We start from the raw sequence: 17921 nt of genomic DNA on the forward strand, positions 1-17921 counted from the left end.
TTTCACTACACCTCCAAATCCCCTGCCATCTGGCAACCATCAAAATGTTTTCTGTATTTATGAGCTTGTTACTGTTTTGTTTGTTTATTTTCTTCTTTAGATTCCACATATAAGTGAAATCACATTGCATCTGACTTTGTCTGACTCTGCACTCAGCACAATACCCTCCAGGTCCATCCATGCCACCCCAGATGGCAAGAACCCATTCCATTCCATGGCCGAGCAATATTCCATTGTATATATGTACCCCCTCCTCTTCATCAGTTCATCCATTGATGAACACCAAGGCTGCCTCCACATCTTGGCCACTATAAACAATGCTGCAATGAACATATGGATGTACATGTCCCCTCAAAGTATCGGTTTGGGTTTCTTCAGATAACTACCCTGAAGTGGGATTGCTGGGTTTTTCATTGTCTCGTCTTATAGCCTTTGTTTTAAAGTCCATTTTGTCTGGTATAAGTATTGCTAACCCAACTGTTGGTTTTTATTTTTTTTATTTCTATTTTAATGAAATATCTTTTTCCATCCCTTTACTTTCTGTCTGTGTGTGTCTTTCAATCTGAAGTGAGTGTCTTGTAAGCAGTATATGTAAGGGTTTTATTTTCTCATCCATTCAGCCCTCCTATGTCTTTTTTTTAAAAACAGTAGAATTAATATTTTATTCTCATTTATAATTGGATGGCAATTGAACATAATTTTCTACTTGATTTTTTCTTTTGTAAATAAAAAAAAATTACAAGTTTTAAAGAGCCAATGACTGGTTATGTTTTCAGAAAACATAATTAGATTAATTCATTGATGGTGGATTCAAGTTTTTCCTTATTAGCTCCAGAAAATTCACCCACCTTTTGTCCATTTTTAAAAAATTGGAAGGTTGGCATGCATTTGACTTCACACTCTGAAGCAACATCCTGACAGTCATCCACATCTACTTCAAGGAACACGACATTGGAATACTTTTCAGACAGGGAATGAAAGAACGGCTTGATCATTTTGCAAGGCCCACACCACGTGGCTGAGAAGTCAACAACTACGAGCTGATTTCCTGCACTGCGCAAGGCTTCCTCAAAAGCTAACTTGCTCTCGATCTGCTTCACCATTTTGGCGGCTGAGGTCTGATGAACAACAGCAAGAAGCGATGAAAGTGGATGCAAAGGGCGGTACTAAGCTTCTCCTATGTCTTTTTTTTTTTTTAAGTAGTCATATTTTTTTTATTAATTTATTTTTAATTTATTGGGGTGACAATTGTTAGTAAAATTACATAGATTTCAGGTGTGCAATTCTGTATCACATCATCCATAAATCACACTGTGTGTTCACCACCCAGAGTCAGCTCCCCTTCCATCACCATACATTTGATCCCCCTCACCCTCATCCCCCACCCCCAAACCCCCTTACGCTCTGGTAACCACCAAATTACGTTCCCCAGATTAATTTTCAAACCCCGTGGCCATCCTGTGGTCACCGACTGCCCTCCAATCCCCTCACCCTCCCCCCCACCCCCCACCCCTCCCGCCCATCTAGCAACCCTCAGTTTTTCCTCATTGTCTCCCAAACTGTTTCTGATTAGTTCATTCACTTATTCTTTTCTTTAGAATCCGCAAATAAGTGAGATCATATGGTACTTGTCTTTTGATTGGAGCATTTAATCCATTTACATTGAAAGTAATTGTTGATATGTAGTTATTGACATTTTATTATTCATAATTTTGATTTTTTTTGTCTTAAAGAAGTCCCTCTAACATTCCTTGTAATATTGGTTTGGTGGTGATGAACTCCTTTAGCTTTTTCTTGTCTGGGAAGCTCTTTATCTGTCCTTTGATTTTAAATGCTAGCCTTGCTGGGTAGAGTAGTTTTGGTTGTAGGTCCTTTCTTTTCATCACTTTGGATATTTCCTGCCAATCCCTTCTGGCCTGCAAAGTTTCTGTTGAGAAATCAGCTGACAGTTTTATGGGAGCTCCCTTATAAGTTACTGGTTGCCTTTCTCTTGCTGCTTTTAGGATGCTTTCTTTGTCTTTAACCTTTGCCATTTTAATTATAATGTGTCTTGGTGTGGGCCTATTTGGGTTCATCCTGTTTGAGTCTCTCTGCACTTCCTGGATTTGTATGTATATCTATTTCCTTCACCAGGTTAGGAAAGTTTTCAGTCATTATTTATTCAAATAGGTTCTTAGTCCCTTGTTTTCTCTCATTTCCCTACAATGCAAATGTTATTATGCTTGATGTTGCCCCAGAGCTCTCTTAAACTATCCTCATTTTGGGGGATTCTTTTTCTTTTTCTTTTTTTTTTTTTTCCTGTTCTGATTGGGTGTTTTCTGCTACCTTGTGTTCCAAATCGCTGATTCAGTCCTCTGCTTCATCTAGTCTGTTGGCGATTCCTTCTAGTGCATTTCAGTTACTGTATTCTTCACTTCTGTCTGGTTCTTTTTTATGGTTTCTGTGTCCTTTCATTTACTTGCTATCTCTTTGTTGAAATTTTCTTTGTTAAGTTCCTTGAGCATCCTTGTAACCATTGTTTTGAATTTTGTATCTGATAGGTTGCTTGCCTCCATTTCGTTTACTTCTTTTTTCTGGAGTGTTCTCTTGTTTTTTCATTTGGGACACATTTCTTTGTTTCCTCATTTTTGCTACCTCTCTGTTTGTTTCTATGTATTAGGTAGATCTTTTATGTCTCCCAGTCTTGGCCAGGTAGCCTTATATAGTAGGTGCCCTGGCACAGTCTGCCTGGTCACCTGCTCCAGGTGCTCCAAGAGTGACCCTTGTGTGGGTTGTGTGTGGCCTCCTGTTATAGTTGAGCCTTGATTGCTATTGGCACGTCAGTGGGTGGGTTGACCCTCAGGCTGATTGGCTGTGGGGTTTGGCCACATCCACAGCTCATAGGCTGCTATGTGGGGGTTTACCCCAATGAGTGCGATTTACCCCAGTGTACTCTGGTGCCTGTTGAGACCACCCTTTGAGTGTGCCACTTGTGGGGCTAATTGCACAGTATTCTGTTGTGGTCTGAATCCAACCTCCAAGTATGTTGGTTCTGGGGCCTTTTGGGAAGGGCTCTGGTGCCAGCCCAGGTCGCCCACTGCCTGTGACCAGGCAGGGACTACATGATAGTAGCTACAAATCTGTAGTTTTTCGTGCTAAACCTGGAGGTGCATGGGAGAGGCCACACTGTGAGCCAAGGTTGGCTGCCACCAGTACCGGGCCTGGGTTAGCTCCACAAAAGGCCAGGTGGCCAAGGTCTGGTGCCACCTGCCAGCTTCCTTAAGGTTCAGCCACCGATAAAGCCTCCCGCAGTACACAAGTTGGGTGAAACAGGGTCTCAGAGAGTCACTAGAATGGGAAGAGTTGTATTCACTAGGTCATGTAGATTCTGGTTTGGTGCTAGTCCTAAGCCTGCAGCCACTTAGCACAAGTCTCAGAGCACACCGAGGCCAGTCACTGCCTGCCTTGGGCCCACGGTCTTTGATAGTTTTCCAAGAAAGAGTGAAATGCTGATGGGGCTGGCAGCGAGTCAAAAAAGTGCCTCCAGCGTTGAGGGAGGTGGGTGGGGTGGGGTCCCAGCAAAGCTCACCAGACCAATTCAGATTCAGATTTGTCCATGTTGGGGTGGGGTTCAACACAGGAAAGATGGCGCCTGCCTGCCAGCTGCACAGGAAAAGGACCCCACACAGAGAACATGGTGACTGTCCTCCAACCCTCGCCCTGAAACCACACATCTCATTCGGCCCTCTTTATGCCTCTGACACACCCCAAGTCACTGTCCCTCTGCAGGAGCCCAGGGTGAGTGTCTGCAAGTGAGTGAGTCTGTGTGCAGGCCCTTTAAGAGAACGTCTGGGTTTCCTGCAGCCTTCCATCCCACCCAGCTGGTTAGAATCCTCACTGTTTTTCACAGCCAGATGTTGTGGGGGTGCCATTCCCCAGCACCAGTTTCTCCAGGGAGGAGAGGACCTCCGTGGCTGAGATATCCCTCCTGATTGTCAACCACCACATGGAGCTTTAGGGCCAGCCGATTTCACATCTCTTCCCTTCCTACCAGTCTCGACGTGGTTTCTTCTTTATATCCTTAGTTGTAAAACTTATGATCAGTTAGATTTCAGATGGTTCTCCAGGTTGATTGTTCTATAATTTAGTTGTAATTTTTATGTGTTCATGTAAGGAAGCAAGCAGTGTTTAATCTACTCTGCCATCTTGGATCCTTTGGAATATGCTTTTCCTTACCTCTTCTAGCTAACTCTACGCATCTTTCTTTTTCTAACTTAGATATTCCCCAAGGAATAGCTACTAAATAAATATAAGATTGGCTGTGGATAATTAGCTTCCTGATAATTCTGTTAGTGTTATATCTTGTAAGTCAGATGGTTTTAGAATCATGCTTCCATAATTTTGTTTTTGGCCGTCGACAGTGACATTTAATGTGCATATTTCCATATGAATGATTACACTGTTAGCTAGTTGATACAGACAAGCCTTCTAAGTATTCCTTGCTTTTCTCTATTTTTTGAAATGAAACAACACATTTACAAACCAATACAAAATCCAAACAGTATTAAATCACTCATTTAAGCTGTCAGAAAATTTCATGTCAAATTATAATGTTGCATACCTGAAATTTACATAATGGTATAAACCAGGGTTACCTCAATTAAAAAAGAAAGGAAAGGAGGGAGGGAGGGAGGGAGGGAAGAGGCAGGGAGGGAGGAAAGAAGGAAGGAAGGAAGGAAGGAAGGAAGGAAGGAAGGAAGGAAGGAAGGAAGGAAGAAAGAAAGAAAGAAAAGAAAGAAAGGAGAGAGAGAGAGAGAGAGGAGAGAGAGAGAGAGAGAGAAGACATTTACCATAAAAAAAGAAAATCTCTTTTTGGACTTGTTTGAATACTATATGGCAAAAGGCCTGTTGTCTTTGTTCCCAGTTTTCAAACGTAGAATCTCTTCCCTGTTTCATTTTGCTTCTGTCATTTTTATTATGAAAACTTTCAAACATACAAGAAAGTTGAAAGAATAGTGCAGTGGACACCAGTATATCCACCAACAATATTCAACATATGTTAACATTTTGCCTTATATGCTTTATCTGTGTATCTGTTCTTTGATAAACCTTTTGAAAGTATGTTCTAGACATCATGACACTTTACCATTAATATTGCAGCATATATCTTCTAAGCATAAGGACATTTTTCTGTATAACCATAATACCATAAGCCCAGCTAAAAAATAAATAACAGTACTTCACTGATCTTCATGAATATCATTGAATATCTACTGCAGTGCTTCCTGAAGTGTGTTCTGCATACTGCTTGATGGCTTACAGGGAGATAGGGAACTTGCACCAGAGTGCAAATCAGTGTGCTACATCCTTCATCGAGAAAGTCTTGTTACCACAAAAATGTCAGCTGAATTAAATAGTGTGCTTAGTGGCATAGTTCATTTACCTCTATGGGTGAGTAGCACTGCTCTATATTCAGATTTCCCCAGCTGTCCACTGAGTGTCTTTTATGGCCGGTTTACATGTTGCATTTGTGTGTGGTATCTCTTTAGTCTCTTTCTTATTTATTTATTTATTTGTTTATGCATTTGTAATGCAGGGACTTAGCTCCTGTTCTCGGCACAAGAACACAGAATATCGTGAGACCAAAAAGGAACAACAACAGAGCCATAGATAGGGGAATCATACCACTATATTCTTGATGGCGGCTGGTCGAGACACAAAAGCAAACTTGCCAGTACCCCAACAAGGTATCTTCCTGCACCTCAGTCTTCCTGACAGCTGGGCGAGACACAAGAAATAGGGTCAACACGATCCACAATCCACAATCCACTTTCTAACCGCACTTGCTAGCTGCAATCCACACTTGCTATCATAGCCATGGCAGTTATATTGGTGGCTAATGGCTAACTGGTTATAGCTGACGGCCATCTGATCACAGCTGATGGCCATCTACTACCTGAGCCAGCACCTTTCCACGTGAAGTCAAGAGCCTGGAAACTGCTCTCTGGGACTCTGTCCCTACAGCATTTCTTTATTTTTCTAATTTATTTTTTAATTATAGTTGGCATACAGTATTATATTAGTTTCAGGTGCACAACACAGTGCTTAGACATTTGTATACCTTACAAAGTGATCACCCCGTTAAGTGTAGTACCCATCTGTCACCGTACATAGTTATTACTGACTATATTCCCTATGCTGTATATTACATCTCCGTGACTAATTTTATAACCGGCAATTTGTGCCTCTTAATCCCTTTCACCTTTTTTACCCATTCCTCCACCCTCTTTAGTCTCTTTGAATCTAGAAAATTCTTCCTCCTATTTTTTTTCCGTTTAGCCTAATGTTTTTAATGTTCATCCATGTTGTAGCTTGTATCAGTGCTTTATTCCTTTTTCTTGTTTGTTTGGTTATTAGGTTTGCTTTTTTTTGTTAGTTTCAGGTGTACAAAACAATGTAATAGTTAGACATTTATCATTTATACCCCTCACAAAGTGATAACCCCCTTTCCACAATCTACTATCCCTCTGACATCGCACACAGCTATTACATTTCCACTGTCTCTATTCCTAATGCTGTACTCCACTTCTTGTGACTATATATATGTGTGTATGTATGTGTGTGTGTGTGTGTGTGTGTGTGTATATATATATATATATATATTTATAGTTGACATTCATTATTATTCCGCTTCAGCTTCAGCTTCAGGTGTACAGAGCAGTGATCAGGCATCTATTTTTTTTTAATGCCATTGACTTTTAGAGACCAAATCTGCTCCACATTAGGAATCTGATTGTAGTGTGACATGTGACCAACTCTCCAACTCTCCTGGTTTGCCGGGGACGTTCCTGGTTTTAGCACTGATCCTGCATCTCGGGATACCCCTCAGTCCTGGGCAAACCGGGATGGTTTGTTTCCTTGTGGTGGTCTTTAGCTCCTTCTTCCAGCCCCTGAATTTCCTGTAAACTGGAAGTTGTTGGGTCTAGAGGCTTGATTAGATTCAGATTAAACCATGTTTGGCAAGAATGCTTCATAAGTAATGCCAGTACTTTATGTCACATCCCATCAGGAGGCACCTACTATCAGTTTTCCACTCTTAATAAAGGTGATGCTTAAGGTGCTGGCCCTCAGAACTTGCCATATAATTTTCTCTTTATAATTAACAAGAGGTATGTGGGGTGATACCTTGGTACCACGTGACTGTCCTGTTCCCCAATAACCTCTCACCTAAAGATTTTAGCATCTGTCAATTACTGTTTCCTGACTCAGGAAATTTGTTTTTCTGATTTTTAAAATGTATTTTCTGACTTGGTGATTTAATTGGGTGTTGCAGAATGGTGATTTCCTAATTCTATCATCCAGTCTTTGTTTCTCAGCTGGCATTCTTTTGTAAAGATGAGCTTTTTCTCATCTATAAGATATGAACCAAAAGGGCCAGGTTAAAGCCTAATTCTTTCCTCTTGAATACCAATTTTCAGAGCAAGATGTTGATACAATAGTAATTACCAAGAGTAGCAAAGTAGTTTTGTTTATTTTTTAATATCACTTGACTCAATGTTTTTCTTTTATTTAGAACGTATTTTTAATTATAGTAGGCATACAATATTATCTTAGTTTCAGGTGTACAACATAGTAATTAGACATTTATATATCTTACGAAGTGATCACCCAAGTAAGTCTCATACCCATCTGACACCATACACACTTATTAAAATATTATTGACTCTGTTCCCTCTTCTGTACTTGACATCCCTGTGATTAATATAACTGGCAGTTTGTAGTAATGTGTTTCTTGTTTAAATTCAATGTTTTACATTCAGTTCAGTTATTTTCTTTGTAATGCTCTAGTTTTCTCTGGTTTGGCCAGTGGGAGTCCCTTCAGGCAGGCTCCCATGTTCCTTTGACAGGCCTCCACAAGTCTTTGAGCACTTTCTTAGGTTCTGGACAAACTTCCCTGCCCCAGCTGGGATAAATCATTTCCAAGTAGCCCTGGTTCTTCTTAATACATAGCAATGATTAAGGCAGAACAGTGGAAATTGGGGTTGGGACATATGGAGCAGTAGTAGCTGAACTATCTGTGATTTCCCAGGAGATTTAAGAGTTTGCACTAAATGATCTCTTCCAGCTGTGAAATATCTAGGTCTAGGGCAGGGGATCACAAACTTTACTGTACATTAGTATCACCTGGAAAGCAATTTAAAATTAATCCCTGGACATTCTGATTTAATTGGTTTAGGGAGGGGCTCAGGCATCAGTATTTTAAAAATTCTTATGTGCAGCCAAGGTTGAGAGCTAGTGGTCTAGGTGGTCTTTACCTTTCAAAGTGTGGCCCCTGGACCAACAGCATCGGCATCTCTAAAGCTTGTTAGAAATGCAAATTTTCAGGCTCCACCTCAACTGGATCAAAAACTCTGGGGGTGGGGCACAGCAATCTGTGTTTTAATATACCCTCCCAGGGATTCTGGTGCCCACTCAACTTTGAAAACCACTGGTTTAGAGTGACTGTTCTGTCTTGGTTGCACATTAGAATCACCTGGGGACATTTTAAAAAAGGTTCCTGGGCATCATCCCCTCAGAGATTCTGATTTAATTCATTTTGGGTGTGGTCCTAGCATCATTATTTTAAGAGATCCCCAGATAAGTCTAATGTGCAGGTAAGGATGAAAATCACAGCCTAGAGTTTTTGTCTCTGAGCCCAGTGTTAGGCTTGATGAGTAAAAGTGCACATCAAGTTGCAGATAAAAACTAACTAGTTGGGTAATAGGCAAAATACAGGCATAGCCTGATTTATTGCATCTTGATTTATTGCACCTTGATTTATTGCACCTTACAGATGTTGTGTTTTTTACAAATTGAAGGCAAGACCTTCCACCAGCAAAAAGATTATGAGTCGCTTTATAGTGGTTGTCTAGAACAGAACCCGCAATATCTCGAGGGAGGCCTGTAGGTTGCTTTTTCTGCTTCCTTATCTAGAGCCACCCAGGGTCTCTGAACATTGGTTTAAAGCCCTTTGCAAAGGTTTTCATCCCTTTAAAGAATTCCCTTTCCCATTTCTGCAGTTATTTTGGTGGGTGTGGTAGAGTGGGGCTTAGATACCATCAATTGCTAGTAATCTTAGCTAAACCTTAAAATTAACCATCATACATGACAAGAGAAAAGTGAGCTCATTTTAATATTAAAGTAGGACAGTTATTTTAACCTTTTCACTGCATTGATTTCAAGTTTGTTCTCCAAAATGTGTCAAAAAATCTACAGAAAATACAGTATGTATATTTTTAAGTAAATATAGTTAAGGTGCTACATTTTATTGAACGATTAAAGTATAAAAATTTCCTATTGTTATTCATTCTTGAAAAAAAATATATAGAAAAATGTACATCTGCTTTCCTAAACTTCCTTTCTGGAACACTGAGCTCGTGGGGTAAAGTTGAACGCTGCAGTCAGAGGCATGAAAATATCATTCAATTATAGATGAATGTCACAGGGAAAATGTTAAGGGTTTGTCCTCATCCTGCTTCCTACCTTTCTTCCAGAACTGGCTTCTCATTAAGCTCATCTTAGAGTTGCTGAACCTCTGAGTACAAATTTTTGCCATTGCCTTTATTGCTTTATTGCTGGTTTGGAGTTTCACCTATAGCAGTGGTTACCAGTCTTGGCTGCAAGTTGGACTCATCAGAGACCTTTAAAAAAAATCCCAGTTCCTAGGGCTTTGGCCCTACTCCCTGATATTCTGATTTAATTGGTCTGGGTTGTGGCTCAGAATCTGGTTTTTTTTAAAGATCCCCCAAGGTGATTCTAATGTGAAGCCAGGGTTATGATCCTGCAATTAGGGCTGTGGTCCCCAAACTTGTCTGCACATTAAAATCCCCTGGGGATCTTTTAAACCTTCCAAAACCTGGACCACACCCCAGACTAATTAAATCATCACAATCTCTAGGGGTGGGACAGAGGCATTGGTAATTCTGAAGTTTCCCGTGATTCCAATATGCACCCAGCATTGTAAACCGCAGGGTTAGTGTATTTAATTGTTTGGGGTTGGGAGAGAGAAGAGAATGATTGTCGTTTGCTGAGATTCAAGTCTTCCAACCATTTACCTTCAAAATCATATTGCCAATTTATAATTTACAGGGTCATCATTGTCATTTTCCTAAGAAATATGTTTAAAAATAGATGCCTATAAAGTATAGTCATGAACCAATTGAGGTTCCCTTAGAGCTCACCAATTAATGCAAGTGCAAAAGGACAATTGAAATGGAATATAATTATTATGTCCCGGAATTAAAAGTTTTCTGTCAGCTGATTCGATTCCATCATTATATGTATTTCCAAATTTCCACATTATATTTCCCATGGTTTCTCCACAAAGGAAACTAAATGAGGTGGCAATGCCAACATCTAGCCAGAGCCACACAATGGAGGAACATATCAATATCCTCACCATTCCTGAGATCCTCAGGGTACAGGGGAGAGGTCTTTGTTCTGAGGCCCTAAGAAGGAATTTAAATATTTAAAGATTTTTTTTTTTTTTTTTTATTGGGGAAGGGGTACAGGACTTTATTAGGGAACAGTGTGTACTTCCAGGACTTTTTTCCAAGTCAAGTTGTTGTCCTTTCAATCTTAGTTATGGAGGGTGCCATTCAGCTTCAAGTTGTTGTCCTTCCAGTCTTAGTTGTGGAGGGCACAGCTCAGCTCCAGGTCCAGTTGCCATTGCTAGTTGCAGGGGGCGCAGCCCACCATCCCTTGCGGGAGTTGAACTGGCAACCTTGTGGTTGAGAGGACGCACTCAAACCAACAGCCATCTGGGAGCTCAGCGGCAGCTCAGCTCAAGGTGCCGTGTTCAATCTTAGTTGCAGGGGGTGCTGCCCACCATCCCTTGCGGTACTCGAGGAATTGAACTGGCAACCTGTGGTTGAGAGCCCACTGGCCCATGTGGAAATCGAACCAGCAGCCTTCGGAGTTAGGAGCATGGAGCTCTAACCGCCTGAGCCACCGGGCTGGCCCTGGAATTTAAATATTTAACGGTGTTGACATTCACTGCTTGCATTTTACTGATCACCTTTACTTGTAACCAATCCAAGGGATACCTGAGAAAAAGAGAGGGCTGTGTTATACTTGGCTGTTAAATAGTCTCTTTCTTCCAATTAGACTGTAAGGCTTGTGGGGATAAAGGCTATATCCTGTTGGTTGTTGTATCTCTGTCTAGCACCCAGCCCAGTATCTGAAATGTGGCAGGTTCTCAGAGTGGCAGTATAGCATTGTAATGCAGGGACTCAACTCCCACTCCCCATACCAGAACGCAGGATGTGGTGAGGCCAAAAAGGAACACCAACGGAGCCATAAATAGGGGAGTCATACCACTATATTCTCGATGGCAGCTGGTCGAGACATGAAAGCGGACATGTGCCAGTACTCCAATGAGGGGTCTTCCTGCACTCCAGTCTCGCTGGTGGCCAGGCGAGACACAGGAAGTAGGATCAACAAGATCTGTGCCACCTATAACCTGCTTGCTAACCACACTTGCTAGCCGCAATCCGCTCTTGCTAGCGTAGCCACGACAGTTATATTAGTGGCTAATGGCTAACTGGTTACAGCTGATGGCCAACTAGTTACAGCTGATGGTCATCTGATCACAGCTGACGGCCATCTACTACCCCAGCCAGCACCTTTCCACGTGAGGTCGAGAGCCTGGAAACTGCTCTCTGGGACTCCGTCCGCACAAGCATACTGACCAAGAAGGGCAGCTTTGGAATCAGGCTGACCTGGCCTTCAATCCTGGCTCCTTCACTTACATGCTGTGTGACCTAGGGCAAGTTACCTCTCCAACCCTCTGTTCATTACCCCACTCCCTATAAAAGAAGGGTAATAGTAGTGTTTATCTCATGGGATTGTTATGACACATTCAGCGAACCAATATGTAAAACATGTTGCAAACTGCCTGTAACATAGTAGGTATCCGTTAAGTGGGAGTTTTATTCTTAATAATCTGATTATTTGTTGAAGGAATAAATGGATGCCATTGAAACAGGGCCCAGCTGGGCCCCCTGTACTCAGAATGCTCTGGGATGCCCCACCCTCATCCAGGTGGGCTTCACACCCCTGTGGCTGAGCTCAGAATGCCTCCGGGATGCCCTGTCCCCGTTCTGGCTCCTTATCTTAGAAGATCACCTCGTAGATGCTTGCTAATTACAAATTCTATCGCTTAGCATTTACCCACATTACTCCCCCACCGTTCCCTGACCACTGGTGCACAAGAGATATGATGACAGAGGGAGCATCATGAAAGGAGATCAGACCTCTGGGACATCATGCAGCCTCTGGGAGAATGCTCTGATTTTTCCTTAAATACCCCCAGCCGGTCTGAGGATGTGAAGGCAGTTTTTGGACGTGTTAACCTTCTGCCTTCTCAGACCACCGGTGCTCTGACAATAAACGCTTATTCTATGATCCAACTCCTATGTTGGTCTGTTGGCTGAGTGGCGCAGGCAGCCCAAGCCCCAGACTCCTTTGGCCTCCGGTGACACCATGACCTGCTTTTCTTTCCCTCTCTTGAGATTAGCAAGCGAAAAGAACTTAATCAAGTTGTTTTCTATATGCTTTCAATACTAAATTTCAGGCAAAAAAACCCCAAACACATTGGAAAGAGTCCCTTCCCTGTTGATGTGGGAGTTTCTCAGCATTTATGTTCCAGTCAAATAGCACAGCTTCAAGTAGAAAGCTTAAGTACAGCTTAAAGGAAAATGAGGCATGGAAAAGAGATAAGGCCATCCCTATCATTTTGTCACCCTCGTAATATTGGTTGCTAAAATAGCTCGCTTGTCAACTCCCTTTGTACTACTATGAGAAGTGCTAATGTAAGACATATTTTCTGAAAATAACCGTGATGAGGTTTCATGAATGAAGGGCTTTGGTACCGAAGTGTTGGGGTTCCCTTTTGAGTAGCATAGCTCAGTGTGGGGACAGAGTCCCAGAGAGCAGTTTCCAGGCTGTCGGCCTCACATGGAAAGGTGCTGGCTCGGGTAGTAGATGGCCATCAGCTGTGACTAGTTGGCCATCAGCTGTTACTGGTTAGCCATTAGCCACTAATATAACTGACTACGCTAGTGTGGCTACGCTAGTGGTGTTGGTTGGTTGACACAGAAGCCGACGAAGGATTGTGGCTAGCAAGTGGAGTTAGCAAGCGTGGATGGTGGATTGCAGATTATGTGGATCCTACTTCCTGTGTCTCGTCTGGCCGCCAGCAAGACTGGGGTGCAGGAAGACCCCTCATTGGGATACTGGCGGATGCTTCCTTCCTGTATCTCCAACCCAGCCACTAGCGAGAATATAGTGGTATGACTCCCCTATCCAGGGCTCCATTTGTTTCCCTTTCATCCTCACCATGTCCTGCATTCTTGTGCAGGGAGCGGGAGCTGAGACCGTGTCTTACACTCAGGATCATAAATTGCCCAGAACATCTATTAATATTACCCTTTCCGTCTCCTAAAAGGAAACTTGTTTCTAGGGGTGGGTTTTCATTATTTTTTGTAACTAAACATACTGTAAATGCTACCTGGGATCCTCAATTAGATTCTGAACAGAAAAAGGACACTAGTGGGAAAAACTGGTAAAATCTGAATAAAGTCTATCATTTAGTAAACAGCGTTGTGCTAATGTTAATGTCATAGTTTTGATCGTGTACCAGGGTTAGATGTGATGTTAACGTTAGGGAAGCTGGGTGAAGGGGAGATGGGAACTCTGTGCTATATTTACCACTCTTCTGTACATTTAAAATTATCTCAAAATATGAAGTTAAAAATACTAAACATAGTCTTTTAAAAACTAATTGTACTCATTGAAAGCTAATTCTAGGAAAACCAAGTCTGGGCAGATGTTGAGACCAGGGCTCCAGGAAGAGAGTTGTGCTCACCCAGATACCCAGATATGTGCTAAATGTTTGACTCACCGAAAGCACTGTCTTTGACAAGGTGAGAAGGGGGATGGTGTAGCATGTGGCAATTCTTTTACAAAAAGGAACTTCTGGCAGCCTATCCAAAAACAGTTCCTTTCTCTCCATACAAGCTAGCCTGGTTGAAAACACAGCAGCCTGATTTAAAAGAGGTCCAAATATGTAAGTTTTCTTAACTCCCATCTTAGAGTTTGGTCGGTTAGGTGTTTGAAAGGAATTTCTCATTATACTGCTAAACCTGGAATGGTAATTGTGCCCTGAACATGAGACGGGGAGTGGGAAGAGGAAGGATCCAGCCCATTTTAAAGCGCCATCCCCCTTAGCATTCAGTTCTCCATTCCCTGAATCAAATGATCTGCAGAGGTAACTCCTGTGTCAGTTAAAAGGCAGGTGTCTTAGTAACGTAGGGTAATCAGCATGACAATTAAAAATAAATGTTATTACAAAAGGTATTGGCAGAGGGGGGTAAAATCTAAAAAAGGACTCTGGCGCTCTTCTTTCTCTTAGATTCTTTAAGGACGAACCCTTCTAGGTATGTTTTCCATAGCTGTGATCAGCATGTGTGCCTGCTATTTTCTATTTTGCTGTTTTCACTTAACATTATTTCACATTCTGGTTCTCACCTGCACGGTGCACATAATTGTCATCTTTAGTGGTGGTGTAACATTCCATTGTATCGAATGGCATGACAGTTCTTAGGACTGGGTTAATTTTTCTGAGCAGATATAAAAGGACTTCTGTCTCTTAGCATCAGAGTTCTATTTCATAACAGTTCCTGGAAGTGGTAACTAGCATGAATGTGGGATTGCGTGGGATTCCTTGAGTCATCATTGCACAGCACAGTTTGAGTGCTTTGTTAAACATCGCTCTGCCCACCACCCAACAGTAGAGCCTTCTGGCCAGTTCATGTGCCCAGGGGCAGAAGTACGAGCCCCTTGACTCCCACGACGCTAACCTGATACTATCTCCAGGCTAAACAGCAGGAAATTCCCGCTTCTTTCTCTCTCACCTGACATAACAACTCCACTTGTTTTTCCCACAGAGATTGATATGAAAGAAAAGGCAAGAGGAGTGGGAGGATGGATTATTATACTAAAGGAATAAGGCACAGGTCAGGGGTGTCATGGCTATAGTTCTTTTAGGTGTACCTGTAAAAATGAAGTGTGATGAGGGGATGATTTCAAGGCCTGGAAAGCTGGGTGATAGCGCTCCTTCTCTACACCCCTTCCTGTCAAAAATCCAAGTTGTGGCCATCCAATAAAGGTTTACAGTGGTGAGTGACAAAGCAATCAGCCCAGGCTTGACCCCTACCCCACCCATGGCCAATGGCATTTTATAGTTAAGAATGCTAGTTAGCACTATTCTCCTGAGAAGAATGGTATGGTATTTGGTGCACTTGGTTAATTCTTGCCAGTAGCAACTGCCTTGGAAATGAGTGATTCTAATAGGTTACTGGGAAGGAAGAGTAGTATTTAAAATACAACTGGCATGGGCTACGTACCGCTCAAATCTCCAGGGTATGTATGGATGGCTAAGTTAGTTACTACTGGTTTCCATGCTCCAGCCCTAAATTTTCCATGATTCTCCTTTACCTCTTACCATGGACTAACTATATGACCCGTGTCCTACAGATCACAGTGGATGCCTGCCCTGCTGGTAGGGTACCACAGGGTAGGTAGAAACAACATATGAATGAAGAGTAGTGACCAGATTTCAGGAATTGGAAAACCATTCAGAGCAGAGAGACCCTTCTACCTATGCAAATTGAATTCTCTAGTCAGAAAGCCCAGGCCTGTCTTGCAAGACAAAATGGACAAGTATCCAAAGCTTCGTGGGACTAGTTGAATGTTGGGCCAGGGTCATATGCTTGAAGTGCCTCTGACGAGAGCTAGGCTCTAAAAGTCCTGAAGGAGGGAGGTTAAAGCCTTGACAATGGAAGGAGAGAAATTCCAAGGCAAGCACTTCCTTGCCTAAAAGAAAATTTGCCCTTTAGGCTCAAGAAACTATCCTTAATCTTGGTCCCTGGGCTGCCACGCTGAGACAGATTTGTAAGACCTCTTTGGCAGCTTTGGGATTCTCAGACAAGGCTATGGGAGGCAGCGGTTGATAGTGGTTATAGTTACTCTAGATTCTCTATGCTCTTTGTACTTTAGAATCTAGGATATCTCTCTTTGAGTTGTTCTTTGCAGAAAAGGGGGTACCTCTCCCAGAAGAGGGATATAGCTGTGTAATGATCTACAAGGTCGGACAATTAAGTTTGAGAACTCATCCTAGAGAAAGTGCTACATACCTCATTCCTGAATATCACTACAGTCACCTTCGAAGTACTCCCTTTGGGAAACTGTGCACTGATGCTAGTGCCTAGTCCACCCTTCAAAGCAATTTTGGAACTCTTTTTCTGGAATGGCCATCAGACCTGTCGTTGTATTACCCTTGATGTCCTGAATGTCATCAAAATGTCTTCCTTTCAATATTTCCTTTATCTGTCGGTAAAGAAAGAAGTCATTGGGGGTGGGATCAGGTGAGCAGGGAGGGTGTTCCAATACAGGCATTTGTTCACTGGCTAAAAACTCCCTCACAGACAGTGCCGTGTAAGCTGGTGCATTGTCGTGATGCAAGAGCCATGAATTGTTGGCGAAAAGTTCAGGTCGTCAAACTTTTTCATGCAGCCTTTTCAGCACTTCCGATTAGTAAACTTGGTTAACTGTTTGTCCAGTTTGTACAAATTCATAATGAATAATCCCTCTGATGTCAAAAAAGGTTAGCAACATTGTTGCAACAAGTTTGTGAACTTAATTGTCAGACCTCTGAAGCTCTTCCCCTAATCATAATAGCAGCTAACATTTACTGATCTATTGATTATGTGTTGGGCACTATGCTAAGCATTTTTATATGAATTGTCCCCTTTGATCCTCACAACAAGCTTGTGATGCAGGTACCCTTATTCCTGTCTTCACTGGGAGAAATTACCAGGTCACCCAGCTTGATAAGAGGTTTGAAAAGTACAGTAATAGCCTACAGTAACAAAATTAAGATTCTTTCAACAATAAAAGAGTATGTGCTGGCAATATTGGGGGGATATTCTTTAAATAACTTCTTGTGATTGGTGAATTCTATGTAGAAAAATTTGGTTGACACCCAGGAACACATATAGTGTACAAAGAAAAGTGTGCCAGTTTCTGAAATTCAATTTTGTCGGGTTTTTTTCAAGCTAAATTCTGCACCCTGCCCACATTCATAGGTGGCACTCCCACCCCATTTTAGTCACACTTCCCCTTCCCTCTGGGTTGAAAAAATATGCCTGCTTCATAAACACACATGCCATAAAAAGAAATGTGGATGACCCAATTTTCTTGAGAACCTTGGTTTGTTGAATTACAGTCTGCTGCCTGATAAAACTCTTCTTTAGTCGAGATATTTGCTGCATCCCTGAGTGAGAATGATTGTCAGCAGAATCCTCCAGCGATCTTTATTGGGTAAATTGGAGGAAAGAAGGTGGGTCAAAAGTGGCCAGAGGAGACCCAGGGAAGTTGTAGCTTATGGTCAATGTGCTGCATAATGATGTTTCTGTCAATGATGTACAATATATACAACGGTGGTCCCATGTGATTATAATGGATTATAAACAAAAAGTTTGTTTGCAATGTTGAAAGAAAAGGCTGGACCCTACTGAGATGTTGAATTTACTGCTAGCTCTGGGTGGTTTAAATAAATGAGGAGGCTCGTTGTGCTTTTTTCCCACCATGTGCCTGCCCTAGGTTGGGGCCTGGAGTTGGCCAGGGATTGAAAGGAGTGGGCTGGTGAGGAAGGGGGCCTGGGAGCCCGCCCAAGCCAACCCCTGCACACATACATTCTCTCTCTCTCTCTCTCTCTCTCTCTCTCTCTCTCTCTCTCTCTCTCTCTCTCACACACACACACACACACACACACACAAACTCAATTTCCATTTTTTTCTCTGTGTCTCTGTTTCCTCCCAGTCCAGTTTTTCCCTCCCTCC

General features: G+C 42.2%; 1 protein-coding gene across 1 annotated transcript; it reads right to left on the reverse strand.

The window, feature by feature from the left end:
* Positions 1-638: 638 nt before the first annotated feature.
* Positions 639-1118, reverse strand: LOC117023313 (thioredoxin). The gene has a single exon (XM_033107906.1). The coding sequence runs from the start codon at positions 1101-1103 to the stop codon at positions 786-788; it is 318 nt and encodes a 105-aa protein (XP_032963797.1). The 5' UTR covers positions 1104-1118; the 3' UTR covers positions 639-785.
* Between the last annotated feature and the right edge of the window lie 16803 nt (positions 1119-17921).

Source organism: Rhinolophus ferrumequinum, chromosome X (genome assembly GCF_004115265.2).
Source record: "Rhinolophus ferrumequinum isolate MPI-CBG mRhiFer1 chromosome X, mRhiFer1_v1.p, whole genome shotgun sequence".
Taxonomy (NCBI): Eukaryota; Metazoa; Chordata; class Mammalia; order Chiroptera; family Rhinolophidae; genus Rhinolophus; species Rhinolophus ferrumequinum.

What these genes read in the sequence shown, in the direction of transcription:
- LOC117023313 (XM_033107906.1), bottom strand. Translation starts at nt 1,103, where the DNA reads ATGGTGAAGCAGATCGAGAGCAAGTTAGCTTTTGAGGAAGCCTTGCGC.